Consider the following 24869-nt stretch of genomic DNA (forward strand, 5'->3'; position numbering starts at 1 on the left):
ATGGTTCAGTATTGTTCCATGTTAACATTTTGGTAATGTCATGAAGTACTGAGCTTTTTGCTGCCACTGCTATGTGGTATGGTTTTATAAAAAATGACTTGAGAGGTAATATTTTTAAGACATACACAAAATCTTGAATAACCCAGGGTCTCTGTGAAAAAATACTTATATGCTTGCGAAAAGCTTACAGGTCTTTCTTTTCCTTTGATGTTATATTAGTTTCAGTGTCCTCAATATTTTCTTCCTCAGCACAGTTTTAGTCCATCTTATCAGAACATTCAATTAGCTGAGTGTCAACAATAAGTATTATTTTATTTTTATAAAGTTACCACATTTCTTAGCATTTCACAGTATCTTCTCCTGTACTGTAAGTAAATTTTGTACTGATATGTTGCAGGCCTAAGGTAACAGTATGGTCTAACAGCCCATCAGTACCTAATATTACACATACATTCAGAGCCACGACCATCTACATGGGATAGTGAAATGTACCAAGTGTGTCTCCTGTGGTTTATCGGGCAGATTTCCTCTGGTGTTTCAGCAAATATTTGCCACTTTGTGTTTACAATGTGTAGCTAGGATCAGCCCAAAAAGTTGCTGCTCACTACACCTCTCATGTGATGCCTAGTTTCAATGGAAGGAATCGATTTGTTAACCCATTAGAAACAAAATTATTTTAAATCGGAATTTTGCTTGCCCATTTGGCAGGGTTTTCCCAAATCAGTGTAGTGTGATGTTTATTTTATTGATATATATGTTAACAGAGACAGTAAAACACGAAGAATAACTTAGTATTCCAGCAGCAACAGAGCAGCACTGTTGCATGACGGTAGCAGTCAGTGCAAGACAGGATGGTGATGTCGCTGTTGGAGTACTGGTTATTCTTAATGTTTCACTGTTCTTGTCAATACATGTTGACATAACAAATATGACACTAGACGTTCTGTGACCACTCTGTCGAATGGTCAGATAAAATTCAGATTTAAAAATAATTTTGTTTGTAATGGGAAACAAACTGACACTGGGCATCACATGAAAGAATGGTGAACATTATTTGTTTTTGGTTCCAGCTGCACGTTGCACAAATGGAATTGCAGGACACCAAAGGAAATGCCAAAACACCATAGAAAATGTGACTGATGATTCTTAGGACATACACCCTGTATACTTGATTAGATTAACTGTTACTAGTAATTCTGATTGGTTTGGTTTACCTACCAATCATGTAATACCCATGTATTTCATACCAGATACAGGCAAACTGGGAAATGCACACATCATATCATTGTGTTTTAAGTAGTTCTGGTAAACTATACATAATTTACTTTCTGAATCTAAAATAATCGACACAGATACATTCGCTATGGATCATTGTGGTTTAGGCTGGATGTATTCCTCCATATACTGTTCTTTTTCCTCCAGTAGTTCATCTCCTATAGCAGCGCAATTATTGTTTCTTAATAAAAAGGAACTCAAATGTTGCAATGTGTTATTGTTTGCTTCTGGGGACCAAGTTGCACCCTGGAAGCTTTAAAGTTTTCAATTTCCCTTTCATTAATATTCTGAGTATCAACAGTTCAGTTGGAATGGTCTCTGTTATTGGGATTATGATTATTTCTCCATTTTTTAATTTTTTTTATTTTTTATTTTTTATCTTACCTGTTGTGTGATGATCATAAGTGTTACGCATTGTATTTCCTGTATGAGTGTTCATGTTGTTATTGATACTGCTGACCAAATCATTATTCATTGTGGTGTTTTTGGAATGTCATCTATCGGAATGACTTTTCATAGCCTCTGTTTGTTCTAAATAGTGCAAAAGATTATTTACTTTACCCCAATCTTTCCCCAACAACTTATCACACATCCCCTATGGTAACTGACTTAAAATAATTTCCAACAAATGCACCTCATAAATCGGGTCGCCCAAGTATTTTGCTTTACTTCATTGATTTTCTACGTCTCTGTATCCTTCCAGATTAGTGTTGCTACATGGTGTAGACCCTAATACTTCCAATCTCAATTTCTTCTGTGTTCCTTCACTCCAGTATTTAGCTTTAAATTGTAATGCAAATTCATCATAGGTATGAAATTCTTCTGATTTTAATATGCACACTATTGTGCAATGTTTCCTGTAAGATGATGTGCCTGGAAGCTGATTTTATTGTGGCCTTTCCACATAGTTAGTAACATACCCCAAATTGCTTTTAAAAACAGTATGGTATGGTATAAACAGTGGAAACTTAGACTTTGACTCTACATTGATGTAAAATCATCACTTACATAATGGTTAAGTTTATCTTTATTTCACATTCTTTTCTTTCTACTACAGAAGAATAATCGATAGTGAATGTACCATGCTAATTATGTCTACATGCACGGTGCATATTGTGCGTAATGGAATCACTAGCACTGTTTGACCTAGGAGATATCACTTGACATGTCATATTCTGAGAATTATTTAAAACAGTCTTTAATGTTGGCTTTCAATTAGAATGGAAGGTATTGTATATCATATTATTAGGACATTAATCCTTTGTTCCAGGTTATCAACCCTCATAGAAATAGTATCTATATCTTTATCTCTAACAATATGTAAGCTTGTTTCCATCTACAGTAACACTTTCTCTAAAATGTGTGTGTGGTTTATTAAACCATTTTGTTTTGACATAATGGAATGGATACAATCTTACTTGCTTTTTAGTCTATTTTCCACAATTTCTAATTTCTAATCTATTTCTCTTAAGCGTTTGAGACTAGCATCGAAACATTTATTTACAATTTGAAGTTGGATATTGTCTCTTGCAATTTAGCAAATTTTCTCTCTATATGATTGACTCTTATATCTACATGTGCAAATCTGGTATCAGTTTGCAAAAAGCTATCATTTAATTGTTCTTCTAAGACAAGAAATTTGTTATTTATCCTCTCTGATAACTACTAAAATCATTTTAGCAAAATTTTGAAAAACTTTTGACATTAACTTTGTCATTAATAAAAGCCATATTTGCTGTGGATAAATTTGTAATAAATGGCATATTACTAATTCTTGTAAACAAAAAAAGGTCTAGTGATGATATGAAATTAATGCTATGTCTTGCTTGAAAGTCGTCCTTTCAGTTACTAAGTGTGAAACGACACAATATAAATTCATATAGGAAGTGCACTAAAGAGACTACAAATGCTTATGGCCCACAAGACACAATTATTAGTAGAAAGCTGTAGGTGCTGGTAGGCTCGGATGCATGTCCTGTACAAAGGACTGCTCAATATCGTGAAGTGGTGATCCTATCCGATCTGTGATGATGAATGCTACCAACCCATATATTTGTGTTGAACCAGTGTACTTGTCATTACTGTATAATAGTTTGTGGACTGATGCAACTGTTTTCATTTGGTGCACAAATATTGCAAATGACAATAAAATTTCACAAACACTGATAACAAACACCGTGTTAACCTTCTTCATTTAGTAACTCACAGTAAATGCTCATAACGATTCGATGTCAGGGTGTAAGAGTTCATATTCATTCGTCTAGCAACATCTTGTTGAATACTGTTGCTAATGGTGAATTTGTTATATTTTCATTAAAAAATCAATTTCATCACTTGAGTATAATTTTTCTGTCCCTTATACCACAATTTCAGTTCTTACATGCATCAAATGTATGGACCTTTTTGTTTGACAGTTGTTAATACTCCTCTGCAGTAACACCAGTACTTCACCATAACTTCTTGCTTCTGTCATGTTCTTCAGTTGAAGAGTGTCTATATATTTTGATAAATTCACTGGTATTATTCTTTCATAATGCAACTGGCACTTTCACGGCTGCTGCTAAATCACTGTCTAAGAGTACTTTTTTTTCCAACAATTTGCTGACCGTTAAACTCACAATCAGCACTTGCAAGGGTTCCTGTTCACTTGGTTGATTGTGGGATTGAAAGTTGTCAGTTGGAACCTTGCTCTGGAGTCAAAAGTTTCCTTGTTCTAATCAATTACTATTGGAATAAGTATGGAGAAATACGTTTCTCAGAAGCAACTATTTTATTAATCTGGTAGCCACATGTAACGTAGCCTTTTGCAATTGTGCTTACTGTTCAAAGTCTGATTAACAGCTCTTGCATCTTCTGTCTCTCAAATCATCTCGAAGAAGCTCTTCATTTTTGCGGAGCCCAATACCATGAAACATTCCACTGGAAGAATTCCATGGTTTGAAACATGGCATAGCAGACTCTGAGACAAATAAACTTGATGATGTAAGCATGTTGGATGGCAGTATCATTTCACCGCCCATCATCTCTGGAGTACCTTGAACAATGAAGAATCTGCAAACCAAGTGTGGAATAGTTTTAAATACATAACTAATTCATTCTAACAAATCCTGTGTGTCACTGCGAACGATTATCCAATTATTTAAATCATCAAGGGTACAGGCATTCTATCTGTCCATTCTAAATTATAAAATAATTCTATATCCTTACACAGTCTTGATTCCATGATGAAATTACCCAAATGGCTGCTTGGAAATCTGAATATTCTAGAAATCTGACTTTAAAAGCTAGTCCCACAGCCCCCCCCCCCCCCCCCCCCTACAGTCTGAATTGCAGCACTTGAGGCACATGTTCAGAGAGAGTGGCTACAGCAAAAGAGAAATTGCAAATGCTTTCAAGTGTCAGTGGAAAAGGACGCCTTGTGAATCGGCAGAAGAAGCAAAGCCAGCAGCTTTCCTGCCACACGGGAGGGCAATGAGCAGCAAGTTAGGACACCAACTGCAGAGACGTGGATTGAGACCAGTGTTCCGGCCCGCCCCCAAGATATGAGAATGTTGCGCCCTGTTAAAGACAATGTAACTCTTTGGGTGTCCAGTGTGTATGGTGTCCCTTGCGAGTGCGGCAGCATCTATGTAGGCAAGACAATTCGTACAGTTGCGGAGCGTTGCACCAAGCACAAGAGATATATTAAGCAAAGGGAGCTCCACAAGTAAGCTATAGCTAAGCATCAGCTCGAAAATGGACACAAAATACAGTTTGAGAACACGAGAGTCTTGGCTCATGAGTCAACATGTTGAGACTCAGTTACAAAAGAGGTGGCCAAGATTAGACTGAACAGCAATCATTTCAACAGAGACTAGGGCTACACACTAAATAGGGTGTGGTGACGGGCTTTGGATGTTGAAAGGAAGCAACTGCGGTTGCTTAATGCTTGTGGGGAGGCGGAAGCAGCAGTTTCAAATGTGGCGCCAGCACCCGCATTACCTGACATCACTTGGTCCCATGGTGGGCCGAGCTACTATGGGTTATCTAACTCTCCTTCCACACACACACACACACACACACACACATTGTTTCAGTCCTCTCTAATTGTTGCCAGCAGCCATAATCATAGGTATATATACGGGAAATAGTGCCAGTCCTGGCAGTAAGTAGTTTTACTGCTGATGTTGATGGTGGAGCTAGCCATCAAAAGCTCAAGGATTTTGTTGGAACTGACAGGGCTTGAAAACCAAGAAGATAAAGATCATGCTGCCACAAAAGACTTCGAGGACACAAGTGAACTTTTGCTACATCTTTCTTGCAGACCTGCTTTTAAGGTTTCTTATCTGTTGCTATGAATAATCATCATAAACATGCTGTGGCAGGCTTCCATCACTGATAAGTCTCATTCATCCCGTCCCCTTTGAATGTATAATGTCTTTCTAAATAACTTTAACTAACATGTTCTGTCTAAATATTGAATAGATGCTCCAGATGTTATCATAATCTGACTTTCGTGCAGAAATACCAACATGCTTGTGGTGCTATATCCAATCCAAATCTTTCATTGCCATAGCCTCCATGTATCATTACTTGCTATGTTAGTTCTATGATTTATGTAGCTCCATGCTAACTGTGCTTTGCAGCATTTATTTCACTTTAACAAGTCTTCCTCAACTCTCTTTCATCCTTACTTACACTTCTTCCCATTTTTAGCATAGTCTAAGTCTTTGTTGATATAGTGCGTTGTTATTTTTTTATATTACTTTGTCATAAGGTAGTCAGATCATTTTAATGAAATGCAAGACTTGAAGGTAAAAAGTGGACGACATAATGTGAAATGCCAAGCTACGAATCAAACATTGAAAACTAAACATTAACACTGAGTTTATTTATTACTAGCTGAATACCCATAGCCTACCCCCCCCCCCCCCCCCCCCCCCCTCCCCTGTCCATCTGCATTTTCAGAAATATAATACATTTCAAGAGTTGAAAAGTAAATAGCTTTTTCAAAGAGTAAATATTTCTCCCTAATTAATGTATTATTCTCCAAATTAATAAGTATCTTTAAGCACTTACTAAAGTGGCCTATGTTCTTCCTCAGGTTTGAAGCTATTTCCTCACCAAATTTGATCATAACGGGTTCAGGGGTCCAGCAATAATAAATTTAAACATCATGCATGCTGCTGCAGTAGTTTTCCATGCAATTCAGTGTTTTATGCCATCATATATCCTGAACTATGTGTCATACAGTGGTGTACTTATACAGGTACATTCAGTGGCTTATATGAACACATCTACAAAGTGTGTAATAAAGAAGTAATAAATCAAAATGTTGTGCCCGACGCAAAAATGTTGTTAGCAATAAACTTTTTTTCATTTCATCATTACGAAAGTGTGTGAGGAAGGAAAAGTTTCGTAATACTTTGAACTTACATGTAAAGTTTGTTGCAAGTAACTACATGCTCTCATCCTCAAATACTGGGTTAATAAAGTCTGGGTATTTGCGTGTCATGGACTACACTTCTTTTTCACCTCTACTGTTACCCTTTTGATAGACAGGTAGTTCTTATCTGCAATATGATTCTTTCCGACAGTAAGTGATACGTGTACCAAGTTTGGATGAAATCGGTCTAGCGGTTTGCCCCAAAAGTTTACTTCAGAATTACTTAGTCTTAGCTAACCTAGCACTAATATGCTGCAGTGATGAATCAGACTAAACAAGCATCTTTAACATTGATAGAGATGGAAAAATTTTGCAAATTCTGTTTATTCTCTGCAAGGATAGGTGCACTTTCAAATCTTACCCACATAAAAAATGAAATGAAATAAAAAGTTGTATAGTTTGGATTAAAGGTATGAATTTAATGTAATAAAGGGAAAAGTTTATTAACAATGAACCAGTCTAATGTGGCATTGGTTATTGGCAATTCAATTGAGTGACTAACACTGCATGTGGTGCAACATGTTAGCTTCTTTGGGGAAAAAAACCCCACACACCAAATGTACATTTACTCTTCAGAATTTTATCATGTATCTTTGGGAATGAGATAGCACAGAAGACACAAACAAATGCATGTGCCCAAGCAGGCTTCGAGCTCCTGCCTCTTAGATGCCAAAGAGCCTGTTTTGATTCAGAAATTGTCTACCTGCAGTAATGAGAGCTCTACTACCACTGACAACTGTATACACCCAGCCATATTCTTATTACACATAGGCTGTAAAAATAACCATTGTAATTGGTTGTTAATACGCAAATTCTTGTCTGCAGTTCCCATAGTACTAATAATGATGACAACAAATACAACAACAATCATCCTCAGTATGTTGGACACAGATTTTTCTGCATTCCTGTAAGATGCCAAATATAAGGTTAAGATGTAGGCATATCAGGTATTTTATGGAAGTCTTGTTACTTTATTTTGATGACTCCACTTACCATTGGCTTTCTGCAGAAGAAATTTTAGTTCTAAAATTGAGAGCAAATATTGGTTATGATGAGAGTATTTGGAATAAGGTTTCAGTTTGGGGAAAGAGATAATTGATTTCGGTGTGTGACCTTCTTAAAAGTTATATTGTGATTATTTATGACAAATTAAATGCCGTTGCTGGAGTGCGAGGTACACCTGAAAATCACTCTTTGACAAAGAATTATACCATTAAGACTTGACACTTCCTGCAAAGGAAAAGAAATCTCACCTCACAAACATGCTCAAATCATGTGTAATGTTCTTCTTCCACAAGGAATCTAGTCTTGTAGACTGTTGCATGTGCTTCTGCGACATTCAAAAGCAATGGAGGAATTGACACCAAATCTAAGGTTTGTCAATCTGACAATTTCAAATACCAGAGTTGCAAGAACACAAGTCATAAAAGATAGGGTGTCTAGCACATTTTGCTTGTTACAAGTGTTCAGTGCATGAAATGTTAGGCAAAAGGTAAGAATTAATTTAAAAAAAAAGTAAGTTATGGTTGCCACTTATCAGAATGACACTGCTTCATAAGACATAGACAGTTGTTTGTGCTTTTGGTCATATTATGATTTTTCCTGAAATATTTAAATCTGTAAATAAGAGCATTAAATAACTGTTCTAGCTTGTACACATGTAAAATCTTAGATTGAACAAATAAAAGTGTGGTTCCAGTGTAACAGTCAGTGTATGTCTTAAACCACTTACTATGTAAGGAACAAGATATAACTCATTGTGACTTATTTGACATATGGAACTGCTTCATAAAATGACATATTTTGGAATTCACAAAGTAATTATGCTTTCGTTGATGCAGGTGGTTACGGACAATATCTGTGATCCTGTTCCTGAATAAGCAGGACCTACTGGCAGAGAAGATCAAAGCCGGGAAGTCTAAGCTGGAAGAATACTTCGCTGACTTCGCACAGTACCCTACCCCTACGGATGCAATGGCAGAACCAGGGGAAGATCCAGAAGTTATTCGGGCCAAGTACTTCATTCGGGATGAATTTTTAGTTAGTAATAATTTTTTTAATTACTATGTTATCAGAGAACAGAACTCAGTAACAGCAGTCGTAATTTGTTTGCTAAGTATTCTTTTGTTATTGAGCTTGCTGTAGATCATACTAAATTCATAACTCATCAGTGCTCTTTCTTTTAAAACAGTCATATTCGCTTTTTTCTGGCAATGTGGTGACATGATATGCTGTGTCAAAGTGTTACAATTTTCTTTTTTCCGCTCTTAAATTAACATAAAATGAAAATGCCAAATCTTAGCTACAGACACAACTTGCTAGTTAACTATTTTTATCAAATAAAAATTAACAAGGAATGTTACTTCTTTGATGTGGTGTTCATAAGTAAAAGATGAAAGTGGCCACCCGTAGATACCATAAGCTAGCTGTTGTGCACAGGTACTATGGAAATCTTATGAGCTGAAGTCTCCCGGTAGCGTTCAGGTGCTGTGATGAAAATAAAAAAGAAGCCATTTTTTCAGCTTATTATCTGAAGTACTGTAATTATCAGATGAGGTTTTTTCCTACATTCTGATTTAAGATTTAGAGAAACTTTTGGGTAACCATAGTTAATATGATTAGTGGAAATCCTGAAGCAAAGAAATCTTTCTTAGGTACTGGGTAGTGACGTCAGTAATAGTGTGGTTCAGGTAATTTATTATAATTTTTTTATTGATTTTCCGTTGTTTCCAGCATTTTGAGGAATGTGCATTACATTTTGGCTCCCCTTTGTCCAGTGTCATCAACATGACACTTTTGTGGTCTGGCCACACAGTGTAGAAGCTTTTGAGCACTTTCAGGAGCCTATGAGCAGCATGCACCCAAACATCCAGTTCACCATTGAGACAGAGAAAGAGGGAAAGGCTGCCATTTTTAGATGTTCTGGTAGAGCAGAAGTCAGATGGATGTCTCGGCCACTAAGTGTACCGCAAGGTGATGCACTCTGAATATCTTAGTGCCCAGAGTTTTCATCATCCAGTTAGGAAGAGAGCAGGTGTATATACAGTGGTACACAGACCAAAAACCATTTCTTAGAAGGACCACTTGGATTCGAAAATTAATCATCTAAAGTGCGTTCCTTAAGATCGTTAAGGGCACACCACCGTGCCTAGTAAAATACTGCAATGTTCAAACCAACCTTTGAGTTGAGTGCAACTTTGCTTGCTTTATAGAGTAATGAATGTAACACAAAAATACTTGGAAGTTTGACGATAATAGGGTCCACAGACTTTATAAATTTTCTGAAAATGAAATAATTACACCATTCTTTATTGTGATTGCAGTTTTGACTCTTGGTTATTTTCAAGCTTTCTGAGTAAATGGGTCATCAAATATATTGCACATAATTATGAAACTGACAACCATTGAAAGTGATAATTTCAAAGCTACTTCTGTGGATTGCTGGAAACCACTCAATAATATAAAACTTTGCCATACTGTGTAAGAACAGTTGCATGCAGTGGTGTGTATTTGTCTGCTCATCCATACACCATACATGTTAGGAAGCTGGTGAAATAATGGTACAAACACTTCAGTTTAAATTTCATGTAGCAAGCGTGGTAAATAGATCATGAAATCGGCAAAGGTGTAAACATACAAAGAGTATGAGCTATGGAGTGCAAAGATGCTAGTATATGGGGTTGATATCATTTGGTTTGTGAAATGTGTGCTCAGATAAAAGAAAAATGACAGAAATACGTATTAAATAAAAACGGAATCCGCAAATGAGACTGAGAGAATATAGATTAAAAATAGGTAAAAAGGTGAAGTGACCACAAAGTTGAAATAAAACAATGCCTAGAAATACTAGTACAGAAGAGGGTGTAAAATCTCAGATATAGATGAAAATAGTGGTCCAGATATGTAAAACAGGTGCAAGTAATACATAAATATAGGAAAGATGCTAATTAGTAATAAGCATAGCATGGTCTAGAATATTTGCCAGAATTAACATGGATAAAGTCAGTTATATTAAAAAACTCTACATTTTAAGTAGTTCTTGAAGCAGTCCAGAAATTTTATATTTCTAAGGCCAGACTGTTCATTCAAAACATATTCTGACTGGTCTCAAAGTGCCCTTTAAAATTTGATGTCTTCTACATAATAAAGCTGTCTTCCTTTTCTTATTCTGTGGGGAATTTCTAGAATTTTCATTGTAATCTGACTTAAGATTAGTTGCTCAAATATGGTTCATAAAAAATTATTAAAAATTATCACTGCTGTTACTCTGTTCTCTAAAACAAATGTTAGAACTTCTAGAGTTTGTTCTATATAAAAGTTATTGCGTTTTCCACAGTTGATCTTATAAACACGAGATTGTGTGTAAGTGTTGTATACTATGATGGTCAGGCCTAATGTGTTGTCAGTATGGAAACTTATTCTTACTTTGGTGTTATGAAACCTATTCTTTCAGAAATAGATCTGCTGTATGGTAGGGATAAATATTTAGTTTTAGCTTCTTCCTCTTTCTGCAATATGTTCTTATCAGTAGTATTGTGGTTCAGTAATTTTGCAGCAAACACTCTATCAATGATTTGTCCAGGGAAACTGTTATTCAGTGCTGTATATCTAAGGATTGCTAGTTCTTTAATAATTTCATTTTATTCTAGGGGCAGACTGATTAACTTGTGAATCATAGAATCGAAAAATGCGTTCTTATGGGTTCTTGGGTGGCAGGAATTATTGTGGATGAGATCATCTGAGCAAGTGGGCTTATGATAGATGCCAAAACTATGAATGCCATTGTCATTCCTTATAGTCAGATCTAAAAGTTAATAGCTTGTTGCTTTTCTAACTCCATGGTGAAATGAATGTCAATGTGCATACTATTGAATTGTGCTAGCATTATGTCAGTGTAACTGAGTGATTCTCTAAATAACACTAATGTGTCATACATCTGTGTATATAATATTCAATTTTATTAGCTGTGGTGGGGAATTTCTTAAAGGATTGACTTTCGTGACAGTTAGAAAAAGAGACAGCAAGTGTATTTGCTATAAAACTACCCATGGTAATGCCCCCTTGTTGTGAAAAAATTTCGTCATTGAACTCGAAATAGTTACAGGAGAGTATCAGCTGTAATGGGCTAAGGATATCATTAATTTCTTGTACACTGATCTTCTTTAGTTCAAGAAGATTCTGTTCAATGCTTTCAGTAGTGTCTTGAATGGGGATCTTAGTAGATAAATTATCATTAGCTAATCAAAGGATACAAATTTATCATTAGCAGAATGAGATGGTTAATTTTGGCTGATAGTTCAAGTGAACTTTCAGCGGTATACTTTACTTCAAAAACATAGTACTCCTTAAGTAGTGATATAATGTTTTTTCTGAATTTTAGGTAGGGCTGTTTTATATAATTAACAGTGGGATGAATCAACATGCCATTTCCATTGATCTTAGATTGAGTATGTAAGGTAGGCATGTGTGGGTTAATAACCAAGATGTGTTTTACATCTTTTTCAGAAAAAATAAAATCACACTTCTTTACTGCTTTTCTGATTAAGGCTTTAAATTTGTTACGTGGATCATTATTTAACTTTACAATACCATTTGCAGAAAAGAAGTTGTGTACTTAACTAATGTATGTGTCTCGGTTGATAACAACCAAAGTGTTCCCTTTATCTTCCTTGAGGGTGAAAGTATTGTTCTCAACCAATTTGTTGTTGATTTCAGTGACTAGAGCAGAATTAACTATTTCTCAATTTTTGCCAAAGCAGATTATGATTTGAAAGTCTTAGATTGTGATACTGAAATAAAGATTATTTCAGGAGAGATAACACATGAATCTACATCTACATCTACATCCACATCCATACTCCGCAAGCCACCTGACATTGTGTGGTGGAGGGTACTTTGAGTACCTGTATCGGTTCTCCCTTCTATTCCAGTCTCATATTGTTCGTGGAAAGAAAGATTGTTGGTATGCCTCCGTGTGGGCTCTAATCTCTCTGATTTTATCCTCATGGTCTCTTCACGAGATATATGTAGGAGGGAGCAATATACTGATTGACTCGTCGATGAAGATACGTTCTCGAAACTTCAACAAAAGCCTGTACCGAGCTACCGAGCGACTCTCCTCCAGAGTCTTCCACTGGAGTTTATCTGTCATCTTCGTAACGCTTTTGCAATTACTAAATGATCCTGTAATGAAGCACACTGCTCTTTGTCGGATATTCTCTCTCTCTTCTATCCATCCTATTTGGTACGGATCCCACACTGGTGAGCAATATTCGAGCAGTGGGCAAACAAGTGTACTGTAACCTACTTCCTTTGTTTTCGGATTGCATTTCCTTAGGACTTTTCCAATGAATCTCAGTCTGGCATCTGCTTTACCGACGATCAACTTTATATGATCATTCCATTTTAAATCACTCCTAATGCGTACTCCCAGAAAATTTATGGAATTAACTGCTTCCAGTTGCTGACCTGCTATATTGTAGCTAAATGATAAAGGATCTTTCTTTCTATGTATTCACAGCACATTACACTTGTCTACATTGAGATTCAATTGCCATTCCCTGCACCATGCGTCAATTCGTTGCAGATCCTCCTGCATTTCAGTACAATTTTCCATTGTTACAACCGCTCGATATACTACAGCATCATCCGCAAAAAGCCTCAATGAACTTCCGATGTTATCGTCAAGGTCATTTATGTATATTGTGAATAGCAACGGTCCTACGACACTCCCCTGCGGCACACCTGAAACCACTCTTACTTCAGAAGACTTCTCTCCATTGAGAATGACATGCTGCGTTCGTTATCTGGGAACTCTTCAATCCAATCACACAATTGGTCTGATAGTCCATATGTTCTTACTTTGTTCATTAAACGACTGTGGGGAACTGTATCAAATGCCTTGCGAAAGTCTAGAAACATGGCATCTACCTGGGAACCCATGTATATGGTCCGTGAGTCTAGTGGACGAATAGCGTGAGCTGCGTTTCACATGATCGTCTTTTTCGAAACCCATGCTGATTCCTACAGAGTAGATTTCTAGTCTCCAGAAAAGTCATTATACTCGAACATAATACGTTTTCCAAAATTCTACAACTGATCAACGTTAGAGATATAGGTCTATAGTTCTGCACATCTGTTTGGCGTCCTTTCTTGAAAACGGGGATGACATTTGCCCTTTTCCAATACTTTGGAACGCTACGCTCTTGTAGAGACCTATGGTACACCGCTGCAAGAAGGGGTGCAAGTTCCTTCGCGTACTCTGTGTAAAATCAAACTGGTATCCCATCAGGTCCAGCAGCCTTTCCTCCTTTGAGCGATTTTAATTGTTTTTCTATCCTTCTGTCATCTATTTCGATATCTACCATTTTGTCATCTGTGCGACAATCTAGAGAAGGAACTACAGTGCAGTCTTCCTCTGTGAAACAGCTGTGGAAAAAGACATATAGTATTTCGGCCTTTAGTCTGTCATCCTCTGTTTCAGTATCAATTTGGTCACAGTGTGTCTGGACATTTTGTTTTGATCCACCTACCGCTTTGACATGAGACCAAAATTTCTTAGTATTTTCTGCCAAGTCAGTACATAGAACTTTACTTTCGAATTCATTGAACGCCTCTCGCATAGCCCTCCTCACACTACATTTCGCTTCGCGTAATTTTTGTTTGTCTGCAAGGCTTTGGCTATGGTTATGTTTGCTGTGAAGTTCCCTTTGCTTCCACAGCAGTTTTCTAACTTGGTTGTTGTACCATGGTGGCTCTTTTCCATCTCTTATGGTCTTGTTGGCACATACTCATCTAATGCATATTGTACGATGGTTTTGAACTTTGTCCCCTGATCCTCAACACTATCTGTACTTGAGACAAAACTTTTGTGTTGAGCTGTCAAGTACTCTGAAATCTGCTTTTTATCACTGGGTTCAGTGTGGGGCGGCATTGGGGTGGGGGTGAGTGGACTGCTCTAGCCTGTTGTGGGTTTGTGTATCACTGAGACTACATAGGGGATGAAGCCTTTCTGTTGTTTCTAGGTCCCCAGATCAATACATACATCTTACATGGCATTCACACCTGAGTGATTGCTGTATAAGTGACCATCAATATACGAGGAGCATTTAGTAAGTAATGCGACACACTTTATCTGAAAGCAGGTTTGTGTCATTAAGAATTTCAATACATCGTATTATTCTCCACTTTTTTGGCTACAATAGGATTAGAGGGAGGGCTGTATGCCTACATGGTTTTTGTGCAACCCTATTGTAGTGATGGCAGATGCCTCGCATAATGACAGACAATGCTTTTCTTCATTGCCAGATGTCCATAGATTCTGCAAGTGCCTATGAAATTTTCTGCAAATGCCTATGAATATCTGTGATGTTCTGGCTTACCGCCAAAAGAAACTCGATGACATCTCTCTGCTTGGAATGCACTTCCGTTACAGATGCAATTTTGAGGCTATGTATAGGCTGCCACTTATCAGAATCTGTTGAAACAAGAGGGGCTGAAGCGGGAATGTGTCCCACAGCAAATTCTGCATCTTTTCAACTGAAATTGGCCGAGAAAAAAGCTATGTTGCATTATTTATTGAACGCTCCTTGTAAAAGTATTTGATATTAAAGAATACAGATGTTTCTTGAGTGAACTTCTTAATGTAGTGACACAAATACAGGACACCACATAAATGTTTATTGAGCAGTAAGGACACAGGACATTTTATTTCTTTTAGTTAGTGAGTGCTGAACAATATAGAATGTAACTAAATTCCCTGTACAGACCCTGAGCATTCGTAGTGGGAACAAGAGGATCAAGTATAACATAGGAACTCATATCAGTTAATATAGAATTTTCCTGCTACACACAGAATACAACAACACACATTTCTCTCTGACTCCTGCTGCTTTTCATCTGGATCCACTTACAAGCAGGGCTCGTGACAACCACTCACGTCAACACACACATGGTACCTTTTTACCACATTCCAGTACACACATACACCAGTCCTTGGTCCTCCAGCATCTGTCATGCAGTCATGATCTGTGCCACGAGGTCTTCCTCAGATGCCACAGGGATCTTGTAAATCAAGGATTTCATGTGACCCCACAGGTAGTAGTCTAATAGCTTTACGTCAGGAGAATGTGCAGGCCAAACAATTGGGCCAGCACAACCTATCCATTGAACCCCAAATCATTGGTCCAAGTGATGTTGGACCTCATGAGAAAATTGAGATCGTGCACCATAATGTTGGAACCATGTTCTGATGCTATCCAGCGAAACATCTTCCAAGAACCGATGCAGCATGCTTCCAATGAATCATAGGTATGAGACACCTGTGAGATGTGGTGGAAGAAGGTATGGCCCGGTCACTTGTCCCTTGAGGGACCCTGCCCAAAAGTTGAAACCATATAGTTCCTGAAAACCAGAGGCACACACATTTGAGTTTTCATCAGCTCACGTGTGCCTGTTGTGGAAAGTGAGAATACCTTCACTTGTGAACTTGGCGTAATTTGTGAAAAGGATATGCTGTGGAATTTGGCTCGTCCACATAAGTGTGTGAGAACCACCTGTAAAAGTGGGCTTGTGATGCAGAATCTAGTGGCTCCATTGCCGCTACCTTCTGGAAATAGTACGGGTGTAGCTGCTGCTGCTCAAGCAAAACACACCAGGCAGTTCTGGTAATCGACATTCAGTCTATCTGTTGTCTTTCTGGTACTTGTAATTGCATCCTATCCCACTGCATGGAAAGCTGCGGGTGTAAGCCACTGCCATGCAACACCTCAGTTTCCCCTGCCGGTGATGAATGTACCTGTTTCCGTCGCCCACTGGTACATCTGGTGGTATAGAAAATGCTTCATGTACAACTGACGAGCAGCTCTCCCATTGATCCGAGCTTTGCTGTACGACAACATCATGTCAATGTAGTCTGCAAATGTGAAGATCAGTATGGTCAACAGCAGTACACTAAAAATGAAGTGTATGTACAGCTTGCATTCTGTACTGTAGTGAATTATTACTGCTGTACAGTAGTGCAGTATGAACAGAGACCGCAAGGAAACAACAGATACAAATTTCTCTAGGCAGATCACAAACTCAACTGAATGGCATGTAAACAAACCTGTAGTGGGCATGAGACATTATCTGAGTAGTGAATGGTGTACATAATACCCAGCCATTTTTGCTGAAAATGTGGGAGATTTGAATTAGTCTTGTAGTATTTTGTGTGTAGTGGAAAAACAGCGGGTTTGTGGACATGAGTGTTTGTGTTACACGTAATTGACTTGGTCCCCGCTACAAGTCTTTTACATCTGTAAAGGAAATAACAGTCCACCATTGTTAGCTGAGTGGTCAGTGCGGCAGAATGCCATACCAAGGGGCCCGCGTTCAATTCCCGGCTGTGGCAGGAGATTATCTCCGCTCGGGGACTGGGTGTTATGTTGTCCTCATCATCATTTCATCCATGTCTCTGACCACAAGTAACCCAGTGTGATCTCGAATGCAATAAGTACTTGCCCTTGACGGCCGAACTTCCCTGAATGGTGGACACCTGGCCCACAATGTTGTACAATCATTTCCATTTTTCCAAGGAAATAACAACTTTGAGAGGTGGCTCTCACGGATTCCTAAACACCCTGGGTTGCAGGATCCTTGTAGGGCTTTATTTGAAGGATGTGGACCATATCTCTGATCTTTCGCCGTCTTGTGTCGGGGTCGAAATCTTCTCCTTCATAAGTAACATCAGACAACTGTTTTACAACCTTGTAAGGTCCAAAGTAGCGCCTGAGGAGCTTCTCAGTGAGACCAACGTTCCAAACAGGGGTGAAGATCCAGACGAGGTCACCAGGCTGGTATACAACAGGGTGGTGCCTCACGTCATACCTTCGGCAATTGTTTTGTTGAGCTTGCAGTATGCAGAGTTGAGGGAACTGCCGAGCTTCCTCAGCACGTGGCTGATGTGGTTATCATCCACATCGGACAGGATGTAATGGAAACATAGTGTCAATCATCGTAGACGCCTTATGCCCGTGCCCCAGGAAAAATGACATAAATCCTGTGTGTCTTGTTTGGCGGTGTTGTAGGCAAACGTCACAAAAGGTAGCACCTCATCCCAGTTGCTCTGCTAAACTTTGATGAACATTGATAGCATATCGGCCAAGGTCTTATTAAGGCGTTCAGTAAGCCCATTAGTTTGCGGATGGTAGGCAGTTGTCATGTGTTGACTAATGTTGCACCGATGGTGTATCTCTGTCACAAGATTAGATTGAAAAACTTTCCCTCAATCTGTAATTAACGACCTTGGGGCACCATGTTTTAATACAATGTCTTCTACGATGAATTTGGCTACCCTGTATACTTTGGCTGTTTTCACGGCTTTTGTAATGGAGCCGGCCGGTGTGGCCGTGCGGTTTAGACGCTTCAGTGTGGAACCGCGTGACCGCTACAGTCGCAGGTTTGAATCCTGCCTCGGGCATGGATGTGTGTGATGTCCTTAGGTTAGTTAGGTTTAATTAGTTCTAAGTTCTAGGCGACTGATGACCTCAGAAGTTAAGTCGCATAGTGCTCAGAACCATTTGAACCGTTTTTATGTAATGGCATAGCATGTCAGATAATCAGTGCAAACAATAATCCATCTATTGCCACTAGCAGACATTGGAAATCGTCCGAGGAGGTCAATCGCAACCCGCTGGAAAGGTGTTTCGGCTGGTGTAATTGGTATGAGTCAGCCAGGTGGTTTCTCAGGAGCTGCCTTTCTCCTCTGGCACTCTTGACAGTCGACACATAGTGACGGACACTCCTAAATAAACCTGGCCAGAAAACACTCTCTTTCCAAAAGGATCAAATTTTTTCTTGCAAACTAATCCATTAACTGCCTTAAATTGTCCTTTCACTTCCTCTGACCGATTTAAGGCAACATAATTTGAGATATCTTGGCATCGTCCTTCTGCTCGGCAGAGAGATCCTGGAGCGCAACGAGACAGTCACCATCTTCTTCAAAGTCTTGATGGTCTTGCACAGGGTTTCTTGAGAGACAGTCGGCATCTTGGTGTTTTCTTCCGCTTTCATACACTATAGTAATATCATACTCTTGAAGACGTAGTGCCCACCTGGCGAGTTTGTTTTCTTCCGCTTTCATACACTATAGTAATATCATACTCTTGAAGACGTAGTGCCCACCTGGCGAGTTGTCCTGTTGGGTCCTTAAGACCTGTCAGCCAACAAAGTGAATGATGGTCTGGAACAACTGTGAATGGCCTTCTATAGAGGTACTGTCATAATTTGCACATGGCCCAGATCACAGCAAGACATTCTCTTTCTGTAGTTGAGTAGTTCCTCTCAGGTTCTGTAAGTGTCCTAGAAGCATAGGCTATAACCTTCTCTTTTCCATCCAAAATTTGCACCAGAACAGGTCCCATACCCACTGTTATCTGTGTGTAGTTCTGTAGCAGGTCTCTCATCATACAGACCAAGTACAGTCGTCAGAGCTTTTCGCAGCACATTGAAAGAATCTTGTTGAGCACCACCCCAGATCAAATTTTGCATCAGCTTTTATTAACTCTTGGAGTGGCCTGGCTTTGATACAAAAGTCGTTGATAAAACGATAGTAATAAGAACATAATCTGAGGATGCTTCTCACATCTCTAACATTTTTAGGAATAGGAAATTCCATTATAGATCTCACCTTTTCTGGGTCTGGCCGCACACCTTTGTTTGACACAAGGTGTCCAAGTATTTTGATTTCTTTTGCTTCCAAGAGACACTTTCTTGGATTAAGTTTGTCTGCCTTGTTGGAGACACTTAAGAACGGCCCTCAGTCTTTTTACGTGTTCATCAAATGTCTCCAAGAGCACTATAATGTCATCTAAATAACAAAGACACATCGTCCACTTCAGGTGGACATACGTGTAAAAGTTACTGGTGCATTATACAAACCAAACGGCATTACCTTAAACTCGTGCAGGCCCTCAGGGGTGATATGAATGCAGTTTTCTCATGATCAGTCTCATCTACTTTGATTTGCCAGTATCCCGAGTACATGAACATGATTCAGAAAAACTTGGCCCCCCTCAGACAATGTAGTGTATCGTCAGTTCATGGAAGGGGGTTAATGTCCTTCTTAGTTATCTCATTAAGCTCCCTGAATCAACACAAAAGCGCCAACTGCTATCCGTCTTCCTGACGAGGACCACTGGTGACGACCATGGGCTCTGCAAAGGCTGAATGATGTAATTCTTCACCTTTTTCTCTACCTCGTCGCGAATTATTCAACGTTCCGTTGCTGACGCATGGTACGCTCTCTGGCTTATTGGTTGGTGGTCTCCAGTGCTAATCCAATGCTTCACCATCAGTTTATCTAATTTGCTCTTCATCAGTGGATTGAAGCATTCAGAGAACTCTTGAAGAATGGCAAGTAGCTTCTTCTGTAGCTCCTAGTTAGATCTGGCGATAGTCAAGCTAGAAGATCTTGTCTCGTAGTGGTAGCACCAATTTCACCCACAGACTCGGCGTGGGAGGTTTCTATGACGCTCAGCTGTTCAGCAATTAACGGCTCAGCATTTGCTACGCACATGCATATTGGAAGGATCTGCAGTTCTCGGTGACAGTTAACTCTCCCCAGTTCCCCAAATCCGTTCTTAAATGAGACGACAGAGGCTGGGGAGACAAAGTTATTCTTCAGTAGTATGCTTCTCTTACATTCCACTACTTGATGCATGGCATGAGACATGAAAGTTACCTTTATAGTGCTGACTGCAGGAACGATCACTTTATCCAGCACACATCGTCTCCACACACTCGGATGTGCATCTCCCTGTCCACAGTATCTCATCTCATCTAGCATAATCTTCGAGCGACCACAATCTATAATTGCCAGAGAAGCTTTCAAAAAGTCCCATCCGAGAATGACATGACTACACTCTTGTAAGACGATGAATTCTAAGGGCTGTGTATGGCCACTTATACCCACAGGAATGGTACATCTTCCTGTAGGTTTTACATATTTCCCTTTAGCCACCTTCAGCAGAAATAATTTGTTGTCAACGAATGTGGTTTTCTGCAACTGGTGATGGTACTTCTCCGAAATGACTGAATATGGTGCTCCAGGTCCACAAGAGCTTGGGCTGGTCAGCCATCCATGAGGATATCGACGTAGTTTCCTGTCATTTTTGTAGTGATTGACGGCGGAGGATTTTTCTCTTTGGTGGCCTCACCTCCAAGGAAGATCGCACCCTTTATTTTTCCAGGTTGCGGCGGCTAGGTTATCGGCTGGAGTTTTTAAATGGCGATGGAGACATTGATCGATGTGTTGGGAAGCATCCTCTCCAGCAGTTAGCTTGCGGCGATGGTGACCTACGTTGTCCTGCACACAGATCTTCTTGTTCATCTTCGTTGTCCCGGAGTTGGCGTAGACTAAGATCGGTCTGCTGTCTTCTGGCGTGGGTGTCATCAAATATCCACCGCCTATCTCGACAATAGCGCACCACATGTCCTGGTCGTCCACAGTGGAAACATACATCCTGGGTTCTCCAGACATCAGTCTTCCTTGGTGTCCAAACAGGTTTCCAATGCATCATTGTAGCAACATAACATCACCTGGGTCTTGACTTTTTCACCATTTTAAAGGGAAATGAAGGACAAGAGATTGGGTTTAGTGTCTGTTCCACTTCCTCCCTTGTGACCTCTTGAAGCGTCTCGGTTTTTTGCTCGCTGTGCAATCGAAGTGCCTTCTGAACTTCCTCTCTCATTATCTGATGAAGAACACTTGTGAAATCAGTTGCTTCCCCCATCAGAGACATCGATACGGTGTTTGGAAGCTGTTCAAACTTCTTGCGTGTAATTCTTTTTTGATGCATTGTCTCGATATACTGGTACCATTTTTATGAAGTCGCCTGCTGTCGAAACCTCCTTCAGGAATAGGGCTTGATACATGTCCTCAGCAACACCCTTCATGAGATGTGCAACTTTATTTTCCTCCTTTATTCTAGGATCCACTGTTTTACACAGCTCCAAGACATATTGAATGTTGAGTGCTGTAGTTTCTCCTGGAAGCTGTGCCCTGCACTTTAATTTATCTTCAGAATCTGCCAGGAAGTTTCTTAATTTATGTTAAGCCTTGCACTTCTGTTGTTCTGTGTCACCGAAATACTTGCGCAGTTCCACCTGGGAAACTTCCCAGCTTGTGAACTTCTCCTCGTTGTTCTCATACCATTGCTTAGCAGTGCCCTCCAAGTAGAAAAATACATTAGCCGAACACACGCTTCACCTCATTTGTTAAATTTGGCTATATGCTCATATATCTCCAGCCACTTGTTTGAATATGGCTCGAACTCTGGTTTCTCGCCACGTAAACGGCGGCTTTGTCATGGACTGATGGGAGCCACTGTGTCGTCGATAATGTGCAGTATTACAAGGTCCAATACACAGCATCTCCACCAGAATAATGTCATGTAGAAGAAGGTGTAATTAGATGAATGATGAACACTAACTTCACTTAACGAAGGTTTATTCAGCACTTGCACATACAAGGGCGCGGAGCGAACTGCTTCCGGCCAGAACACATACAATATATATAAAGCTAGAGAACATTCCAGTACAGTGATTCTTGACATTTGTGAATACTTCTAGAATGTACTCGAACCGAATATAGAAGTTAAAATTTTACAGATCGGGTGAGTTTTGAATTCACAACCTTCCATGCAACAGTCTAGTGTCATAACCACTACACCACGGTGACTGTGCTACTCAGCTTCTTCTGCGACAGTATGTTTATACATAATGTTCCCTGAATGTACATTTTTATCTTAATTTTGTACTTCGATTTCCTAAAGATCTATGGTGTTACTGTAGTAATGGTCTCAAAATGAGATGAAGCACTAGGGTGGTTTACCTACAGAAGATTTTATTTTATTTTGTTTTTTGTTTATTTGTTTGCAGCATGCTCCATTATAATATTCGTAATATTACAGGAAGAGAAAGTGTGTGTGTGTGTGTGTGTGTGTGTGTGTGTGTGTGTGTGTGTGTGTGTGTGTGTGTGTGTGAAGCGTGGTTGTGTTCTGTGATGGTGGTGATAGAAGGAAGAGAGTGAAACCTGGTGCCGGCACATAACCTACTCCTCAGGAATAGCACCAAGGGGGCCACAAAGCTTAAATCCGCATCTGACAGATGGATCACCATAAATAGTGTCCCATGCCCTTACTTCATTAGGCACTGCAGTGTGAGGTTTGGTACCTAAACCAGGACATTGGCACAAAGTCTGGTGATCAGGAACTTTATGCTATCGTCTTTCGTCCATCGGCCAGATATTGGTAGTGAAAACTTTTTTCACCATCGGGATTCAAACCGGCATACTCCGTGGTAAAACGCCACAGCACAACCATGTGTCAGTGTCCTTGGCCATGGAGGCAGCTACCCCAGGTTGAGGATGGTTTTACTTTGTAAATTTTGTAACCTTAGATCATGACACGTTACCTTCACCTTTTAATATTGTATTATTATCATAAAATTGAGCGTACTGCTCTGAAACTATTGTTTAACTTCCCAATAATTTTTTCAAGTAAGGAATGAAATAGGTTAGAGAAAAAGTTTGACACACAATTGAATGTGTCTTTTATCTGTTTTATTTCTTACTTTTTGTTCCTTCAAACTTTTGAACTGCCTGTTTCAGTTCTTTTTTATTTTCAGATGTTGTTCAGAGAACAGGAACTAAGAGTATGTTACTACACTGCCCCTCTCCCCAGTATCGTCAAGCATTTGAGTATTTTTATCCAAAACATACACCATCTGTTGTTTTCCTGCTCCTCATTTGGCTAAGAAACTTTGGACAAAAATTCATCAAATCACTAATTACATGTTTCCTAATTACCCTGATTATTTTCGTGTTTTTTAAAGAAAAACCTCAAGCTGATCAATTTTTCATTTCCCAGTTGTCAGTTTTGGTGTCGTCACTTGGCTATAAAAATTCGGAGAAAAATCTATTGCGTAATTTCTGGTGAGTCTTGTTTTTGCTCTTCTCAAATATTTGACCAAAAATTGGAATAACCCTGGAGTAACTTGCTGTTAAAATAAAACAGTCTTCCAAGAATTTTGGTTGGTTCATGATGTGTGAAGAAATAGACATCGGCAATTGACATCTGCTATCTTCACTGTTATTATTAAGAATTGCATGAGAAAATCTTAATGTACACTGGTTATCTTTTTGTGGATGGAGTTCAGTCATATAAAACTTTTAAAAGACATCATTGGCATCTTTGACTGTGGAAATAAAGTAATTTTAACTGTTCACAATAGAAATTTCACCCTTTGGGTGTTGTCAAGAGTGCCGTGTAAAATGTAATTTATATTATAATTGTTACTAACATTCCCTTCTTTAATATTTTTCAAAATTAAAAAAAAAAAGTACTGCATTTTGTTGCATGGTATCACCGCATGGTCCATCTCCAGTGACTGTGTATGCAACGAAAAGAATGTGTCCATATTTGATTAGAATGATACTTAGTTGCTTTGTAACTGAATGTAGGTAATGTTTCTTTTTATAATATAACAACCATTTTGCGAGGCACTGAGTTAGTGAAGTGCTAAAATCTGTGTGTACAATCTGTTTTCACAGTTTTCCAATTGAAAATTGCTAAAGACTGAAATTGCGGTTGCATACTTCATAAATAAAGTAATTTTAACAAAGATGGCATGCTGTGTCTCAAAAAGTTGTAGTATACTGTTTCCACAGTTTTTGGGAAACAGTTGGTAGGAGGAAGAAGATAAAATGATCACTGATTTGTGTTAAACTGCCAGAAGAGTGACATCCTCTGTTTTAGTGACATGTTTCATTTGAGATGTCTGCTTGCATGACTAATTATAATGTAAATCATAGCCTTTGTTTGACAGTCCTTGGAACAATATTTATACTCCATTTGTTGCATTTTTATTAGTACTGAAAAGTTTAATGACTAAACAAAAATTAGGGGGACTTTTAAAATTTTCATCTTTAAAATGCACCTCCTTTCCTATTTTCAGCGTATCAGTACAGCAAGTGGAGATGGCAAGCACTATTGTTACCCACATTTTACATGTGCTGTAGACACTGAAAACATCCGACGTGTGTTCAATGACTGTCGTGATATAATTCAACGGATGCACCTTCGCCAATATGAGCTCTTGTGATGCCTGTCACTGGCTTCAGCTTTAGGTA

At 39.0% G+C, this 24869-nt stretch overlaps 1 protein-coding gene across 1 annotated transcript in view; it reads left to right on the plus strand.

Annotated features, from left to right (window-relative positions):
* The window catches only part of LOC124802691 (guanine nucleotide-binding protein G(s) subunit alpha), a 358394-nt gene that overhangs the window by 332787 nt on the left and 738 nt on the right, over window positions 1-24869 (plus strand). Inside the window, exons 9-10 of the mRNA XM_047263629.1 lie at window positions 8542-8740; window positions 24695-24866. Of these exons, the coding sequence (XP_047119585.1) occupies window positions 8542-8740; window positions 24695-24841 (346 nt within the window). The 3' untranslated portion in view covers window positions 24842-24866. The remainder of the gene's footprint in view (window positions 1-8541; window positions 8741-24694; window positions 24867-24869) is intronic.

Source organism: Schistocerca piceifrons, chromosome 6 (assembly GCF_021461385.2).
Source record: "Schistocerca piceifrons isolate TAMUIC-IGC-003096 chromosome 6, iqSchPice1.1, whole genome shotgun sequence".
Classification (NCBI taxonomy): domain Eukaryota; kingdom Metazoa; phylum Arthropoda; class Insecta; order Orthoptera; family Acrididae; genus Schistocerca; species Schistocerca piceifrons.